At 15.7% G+C, this 8,129-nt stretch overlaps 1 protein-coding gene across 1 annotated transcript; it reads right to left on the bottom strand.

Moving 5' to 3' along the window:
• Positions 1-558: 558 nt before the first annotated feature.
• GGI43DRAFT_303972 (zinc-binding alcohol dehydrogenase family protein) lies at positions 559-2,205 on the bottom strand. The gene has a single exon (XM_083201586.1). The coding sequence runs from the start codon at positions 1,857-1,859 to the stop codon at positions 768-770; it is 1,092 nt and encodes a 363-aa protein (XP_083055113.1). The 5' UTR covers positions 1,860-2,205; the 3' UTR covers positions 559-767.
• Positions 2,206-8,129: the final 5,924 nt, after the last annotated feature.

Genomic DNA, 8,129 nt, shown 5'->3' with positions numbered 1-8,129 from the left:
GGGAGGCTTCCTAAAGCCCCTCACTATAATCTTGCTAGATGAACAATTTTTAGCTAGCAAATTGTCAATGATACTACTTTGAAAAAATTTGTGGGTCTCCGCTTTATCTCTTAAAAGAAAGGAGGGCGAGGCTACGCCACCACTAAGCGTTGCGAATCTAAACCGCTGGGCTTAAACTTGACAGGACCAATTGAATAGAAATAGCCCACCTTTATGCCAGGAGGTATCAGACTACTCTTGGATGAACCTTACATTTTTTTCTATCTCTGAGAGTCCCGCGAACAAGTGTTTCTCGCGCCTGTGCACTGTTGTAATGCTGATAGAGCATAAAGGAATGGGCTCACTCTACGAAGGCTTTATGATGCTTTGGCATGACAGGAGGCATTGGCTTAGAACCGTGAAGGAGCATCTATCAGGGGGCTTGGACATAATAGTCTAATGCTCGCCGATCTTACTATCTGGGTACTATAGACATCCCACATGACCTGACCATAGACACTTTATAAGAGAATTGTTCTCATATCAAATAGACTTAAGGTTTGAGCGTTGTGAAATTTTAAGCCTTTCTACCTCGTAAATCACAGCAGCTGCTGCGAAATTCTAAGCTATAAATGTAGTGATATTAGCTTCCTAGATAGCCCTCACCAGTGAAGGAACACATAAGGCTTTAACAAACCCCGCCCTCAGACCTTAAACAGCGAGCCGATGCTATGAAAATTTGTATTAAGAAATAAACAATGTACCTACATAAAATCAGGACATACATGCTATATCGTGACAACAAATTTGCCTCCAGACGCCTCTCCTTTTCGTAGTTTATCCACTCCAATCAAAATTCCGTCAAATCCACCATCGATAAGACGAATGGGGGCGGGCTTCAAGTGTTTAATTACTTGCGGCAAGCTTGTGTAGAAGCGGGCGAGTGCCTTTCGATCTGACGGTTTGGCCTCAAACTTTGGTCCAATTGGTTGCAGAAACTCGAAAGGGCGGCCAAATAATGTATAAGCAAGAATAAGCTCGTATTCCACACCCTGTATCTTCGACTTTCCGCGGTCAAGCAAAGTGACTACTTTCCCACCTTGGTTCTTGATAACGTTGGCACAAAAGTCCGTTGAGCCTCCCTCAGCAAAGCAGTCCACAGCAGACGTAATATTAGGGAACTCTCTTGTAATCTCAGCGACCGCTGTGGGTGATAGATAATTGAACACCCTATCCGCACCGTATCGTTTGACAAGGTCAAAAGAGCGTGGCGACGCAGTTGTTACAACAGTACACCCGGCTGCCTTGGCCAGTTGAATTGCAAAGAGACCTGCGGAGGTAGCACCGGAGTAGATGAAGATCGGGAAGGCCTGTGAGGACGCTTCTTGCCGTGCCTTGCCGACTTCATCGGCCCAGGGGACGCGAAGATGAACATTAAGTGCCAGCATTGCGGTAACAGCCGAGACTCCATACGTTGTCGCTTCCTCGTTGCTCATCTCAGCAGGTATTTTCCACGCAAGATCCCCGTCAACCTTCAAGTACTCAGCAAACGCACCGCGATCACGGTAGAGGCCGCCGTGCACCATCCCGGCTACCCGATCTCCAACTTTCCAATCTCCAAGCGCTTTCTTTCCGACCTCGACAACTTCGCCAGCATAGTCACAGCCGATGATACTATTCCGAGGGGACAGAACATCGATGTGCTTGTAGTCAGTCGGGTTGAGCGCTACGGCTTTGACTCTGACGAGGATTTCATTGTCGGTGATTGACGGCCGGGGCACATCCTGGATATCGCAGCCTTGGCCAAGTGACCTACCGAGACTCAGGTTTAGCAGTCTAGTAACCGTCATGCGGTTAGCGGTTATTGCTTTCATCATCATTGCTGTGGCGGCTCTTTCTTTTCGTTCACACGCTAAATTTATGTCAAGCTTTGTAAGTAAAAATAAATGACTAGGTATAGCTCAAATAAGTGAGAGCTGCAATATTTCGAACGAGTTGATAAGAAATAAAATAGGCTTTCAGTATCACCTACTATCTCCCAGATTTACTAGTTAAATACCAGCCATGGTTCCACTGGCCTGGCAGATCGCGGGTCAATAATTGCGCCGACGCTAGTTACATAGACCTAGATATAGCCAAGTAGTAAAAGAAAGATTAATGAATTAGTAAGAATCCTTTAATAGGACCTCCTGATGAAATTCCCTAGGCACCTATAGCTAAAGGAAATGTAATCGGGGACTGGTTGTATAATATTTGCTTACTAGCTGGGACCCCTGGTATTTATTATTTTTAGCAGTTAGTAGATAGTAATTAATTTTATATAATAGATTTTTAAATGTTAGCAGGACAAGGGATTACTAGTAATTATATAAGAATAATAGTTAGTAATTACTTAATATAATAAAATAATAACTCAAGTTTTAAAATAAATTAAGTTAAGCTAATATTTAAATAAAATAAACTTATATAATAAATTATTTTTTTTAAAATTTAAATTACTAGATTTTTTATTTTATAAAATAGAAATACTTATAATATTATAAAAACTTATTATTAATTTGAATTATAAGTTATTTTATTAAAATTTTTACTAATTTTTTATAAAAAAATTTAATAAAATAATTGTTTAATTTATTATAACTTAACTTAAAATTATAATTATAAGCTTACAAGGTAAAATATATTAAATTAATTATAAATAAATAAGCTAATTAAAAGCTTAATTATTTTAAGAAAAGAAAAGTTAAAAAAATTAGTTTTTAAATAATTTAAAAAAAGAAAAGTTAAAAAAGCTAGCTTTTTATTATAATTTAAAAAATTTAATTAAATATATAAGTTTATTTTTTTATATTTATTAAATAATTTAAATAACTAATTAATAATATAAAATTAAAATTAAAATATTATTTATTAAATTTTACTTACTAATAATTAATTATTATTTATTATTATTAATACTTATAAATTTTTTAATTTATTTATTAATATAAATTTTAAATTTAAATTTATTTTTTAAAATTTTTTTCAAATTATTAATTTTTTTAAAATATTAATAACTAGGTTATTATATATTAATAATATTTATTTAAATAATTATTAAATTTATAAATAATATTTTAAAAATAATTTAAAATAATAGTTTAATAAAAAGAAATATTAGTATTTTTTTTTAATAAAATTAATAATATAATAATAATAGTTTTAATAGCTTAATAAATTAATTAGTAATATTAAAATACTTAGTTTAATAATAAATATATTAAAATATTAAATATTTAATAATTATTATTAATTTTTAAATAATTATAAGTAATTTTAAAAAATAAATTTAAAAAATATAAAATATATAAGAAAATATAATTATTATATTAATAATAATAATTATTATAATTTTAAATATTATTATTATTTTATAATAATATAATTTAAAAAAAATATTTAAATTAAAAATATTTATATTATTTAATAAAAACTTTAAAAAAATTTAAATTTATTTTATAAATATAAAAATTATTTTAATTATTTTTGAATTATTATTAATATTAATAAGTTTAAAATTAAAATATTGAAAAAAAAATTTATAAAAATTTTAAAAAATTAATATAAATTATATATTAAAAATTTAAAAAATAATAATATTTTTAATTAAAAAAAATTATAATTCTTTTTAAAAATAAATAAAATATTTAAAAAATAATTAAAAAAAATATTTAATTAAAAAAATAAAATATAAATAATTTAAAATATATTTTTTAAATTAAAATAAAAAAAATTATATTTTAAATATATTATAAAATTTATATATTTAAATATTAAAATAAAATTTAATAATATTATTAAAAAAATTATTTATTATAATAATTTTAAATTAAAAATTAAAAATAATTTATTAAAAAAAAATTATTTAAATATTTTTAAAAAATTTTATAATAAAATTATTAAAATTAATAATTATTAAAATAAGTAATAATAATAATAAAAATAAAAATAAAAATTAAATTTTTTTATAAGATTTTTAATTAAATTAATTAAAGTAAAAAATAAAAATATATTATATAAAATAATAATAAAATTATAAATAAGATAAACTTAAATATTTTAATATAAAAAAATATAAAAAATAAAAATTTAATAAAAATAAATTTAAAAAAAAAATATTATTTTTATAATAAACTAGGTTATAAAAATAAAATTATTATTATAAAAAAAATAAAAAAAAATAAATTATATTAAATTAATTTTTTAAGTAAAAAAAAGCTTAGATTAATATAAATTAAAAAATATTATATATATTATTTAATTAAATTAAATACTAGAATAATAATTATTTTATTTATAAAAATAATAATAAGAATTTAAATTATTTTTTAAAAAAACTTATAAAAGTAAAATTAATTAAAAAAGTTAAAATAAATATATTAAGTTTTTATAAATATATTAAGAAAAATCTAGGAAAATTTAAATTAAAATATATAATATAAAAATTATAATTTTATAAAACTTATATATATTTATTAAATAAATAAATTAAATAATAACTTTTATAAATATTATTTTTAATATTTTAAAAATTTTAAATATAATTATAAAAAATACTTAAGCTATAAATTAATAAAATAATTATATAAATATAAAATAAAATAATTATAAAATATAAAAATAATATATAAACTTTTTTTAAAAAAAATAAGCTAATTAAAATTTATTTAAAAAAAAATATTTAAATAAAATTTAATATATAAAAGTTATAATAAAATAATTAAATAAAACTTAATATATAAAAATTATAATAAAATAATTAAATAAAATTTAATATATAAAAGTTATAATAAAATAATTAAATAAAATTATAATATAATTTTATATAATAATAATTATATACCTTAAAAATATTAAAAAAGATTTTTTAAATTATATTTATAAAAATTAAAATAATAAAAATAATTTTAAATATAAGATTTATAAATCAAAAATAATATTTAATATTTATATAAAAATTAAAATTATTAGTTATTTTAATATAAATATTATTTTTATATATTTTATAATAAAAATTATAATATATAAAATATAATTTTATAAATTATTTAAATTAAAATATAATTATATAAATAAAATATAATACAAAATTAAAATAATAAATATTTTATTATTTAAATTAATTAGTTTTAAAAAAAAGATTTTAAAATTAAATTTTTTTAAAATATATAATTATATTTTTATATTCAAAATACTAGATAATAATTATAATAAAATAAATTAAAATAAATATAATTAAATATATTATAAAATATATATATTTAATAAATTTAAAAATTAATATAATAAATAATAATAATATTTATATAATTAACTAGAACTTATATTATATAATAAATTTAAATATGAAAAATATATTAAATAAAAATAAGTATTATATATACTTATAAGAAATTTGAAAATATAAAAATATAATTTTAAAAATTATATTTAAAATTATATAAAAATAATAAAATAAAATAATATTAAAAAATATTATAAGTTTATAATATATAATATATTTAAAAAAAATTTTTATTAATATATTAAATATAATAAAAATTTAAATAAAATAATATAAATAAAAATAAATTTAATTAATATTAAAATTAATATTACTTTTATTAATATTTATAAATATAAGAAATTAATTTTTATAAAATATTTTAAAAAAAATAACTAGTTAAAATTTATATAAATAATAATATAAATTATAATTATATTTTTAATAGCTTTATAATTATAATTTAATTATAATATAATATTAAAATAATTATTTTAAAAATTTCTAGTATTATTAACTTTAATAATAAAAAAAATATTATTTAAAAAATTAATTATATTTTTATATTAATTATAAGAAATATTAAAAAAATTTAATATAATATTTTAAATTTTAAAAAAATATTAATATATTATTAAAAAATTAATAATTATATTAAAATAATTTATTAATTAAATAATAAATTAAAAAAATAATATAAAAAAATAAAGTTTTATTAAAATTATAATTATATTTTAAAAAAAATAAAAAAAATAAAAATATATTTTTAATTTAAAATATAATATAAAAAATTTAAAAATATAATTAAAAATATAAAAAAATAAAAAAAAAATAAATATTTAAAAAAGAAAATTTAATTTAATTTAATAAAATTATTAATATTATTATAATATTAAAATAAATAAATAAAATATAAAAAAATATATATTAATAAAATAATTATATATATTAAAAAAGAATTATAAGTTTTAAATAAAATTTTATTAAAAAAAAAAATTATAAAATTAAAAATTTTATTAAAAAAAAATTTTAAAATTAAAAGTTTTTTTAAAAAAGTTTTATAATAATATTAAAAATATAAAAAAATATTTAATTTAATACTAGAAATAATATAATTAATTATTATATTAATTTTATAAATAAAAAAATAATAAAATTTTTTTTAATTTATAATTTAAATATAAATAAATTTAAAATATTTAAAAAATAAATATAAAATTAATTAAAAAAAAAAACTTATTAAGTTATTTATATTATTAATTAAATATTTTATAATATTTATATTAAAAAAATATTTTTTTATTTAATTATTAATTATTAATAATTAAATAAAATTATTATTAAAAATTAAATTTTATTATTACTTATTATAAAAATTTAAAATTATTTAATTATTATAAATTAATTTATTATTTTAAATTTTAAAAAAATATATAATTTAATTTATATTTATAAAAAAATATATAAAATATAATATTTAAAATATATTATAAATTATTTAAATATTTAATAATATTATTTAAATTAATTAATATATTTATAATTTTTTAATAAATAATTAATTATATTTTAAATATATATATTAATAATTTTATAATTATATATTTAAATATTATTTTAATATTTTTTAAAATATTTAAAAAATATAAAAAATATATTTATAAAATATTATAAATATTTTAAAATATTAAACTTTTAATAAAATTAAATAAATATATTTTTTATATATAAAAAATTAAATTTTTAAAATATTTAATTTTATTAAAATAAATTTAAATAAATTTTAAAAAATTAAATATTATTAAAAAAATATTAAAAATATTTTTTTTTATATTATTTATAAATTAAATTTACATTTATTTTTATTTTTAAAATATAATTATATTCTTATATTTATTTTTAAATATAAAATAATTTTATTAATATATAAATAAAAATTATTAAAAAATATTAGTTTTAAAATTTTATTATTAAATAAATTATAATTATATTATTATAAGCTGACTCTTATAGTTATAATAATAGGCTTACAGGGTAAGCAAAACTAGATTAATATAAGCCTAGCTTACTAATTATAGTTAAATTATTAAATTATTAAAATAATTTATTAATTTATAAAAAGATTATTAGTTTTATAAGATAATTTATAAGGGATTATTAAAATTTATAAATAATTTAAAATATTTAATTAAATATATAAATTTAAGTTTTTATATTTATTAAAATAATTTAAATAATTAATTATTAATATACTAATTATAATATAATTAAAATATAACTTATTAAATTTTATTAACTTTAATAATAACTAATTATTATTACTTATTATTATTACTTATAAATCTTTTAATTTATTTATTAATATAAACCTAGATTTTAAGTTTATTTTTTAAAAATTCTTTTATATTACTAATTTTATTTAAAAATTTAATAACTAAGTTATTATATATCAATAATTTTTATTTAAATAATTATTAAATTTACAAGTAATATTAAAAAAAATATAAAATAAATAATAATATTAATAAAAAATTTATAAGATTATTATAAGTAAAAGCTAATATTATAACTTAACTAGTAAATATAAAAAAACTAATATAATAAATAAAAATTTAATATATTATAAATTAGTAAATTATTAATAACTTATAATAATAATAAAATATAACTTAAATTATTATTACTTAATAAATTTAAATAATTATAAACTTTTAAAAGCAGCTTTAAAAGATATAAAATAATATAATAATACTTATACTAGCAGTAATTACTATTATTTTAATTATTAATATTATTTTATAATAATAGAATTTAAAAAAAGTATTTAAATTAAAAATATTTATATTAT

Source organism: Trichoderma evansii, assembly GCF_050947405.1.
Source record: "Trichoderma evansii strain SZMC 28006 chromosome Unknown GGI43scaffold_45, whole genome shotgun sequence".
Taxonomy (NCBI): domain Eukaryota; kingdom Fungi; phylum Ascomycota; class Sordariomycetes; order Hypocreales; family Hypocreaceae; genus Trichoderma; species Trichoderma evansii.
The sequence above is the reverse complement of the archived record's forward strand: the minus strand, read 5'-3'. Positions and strand labels throughout refer to the sequence as shown.

What these genes read in the sequence shown, in the direction of transcription:
- GGI43DRAFT_303972 (XM_083201586.1), bottom strand. Translation starts at nt 1,859, where the DNA reads ATGATGATGAAAGCAATAACCGCTAACCGCATGACGGTTACTAGACTG.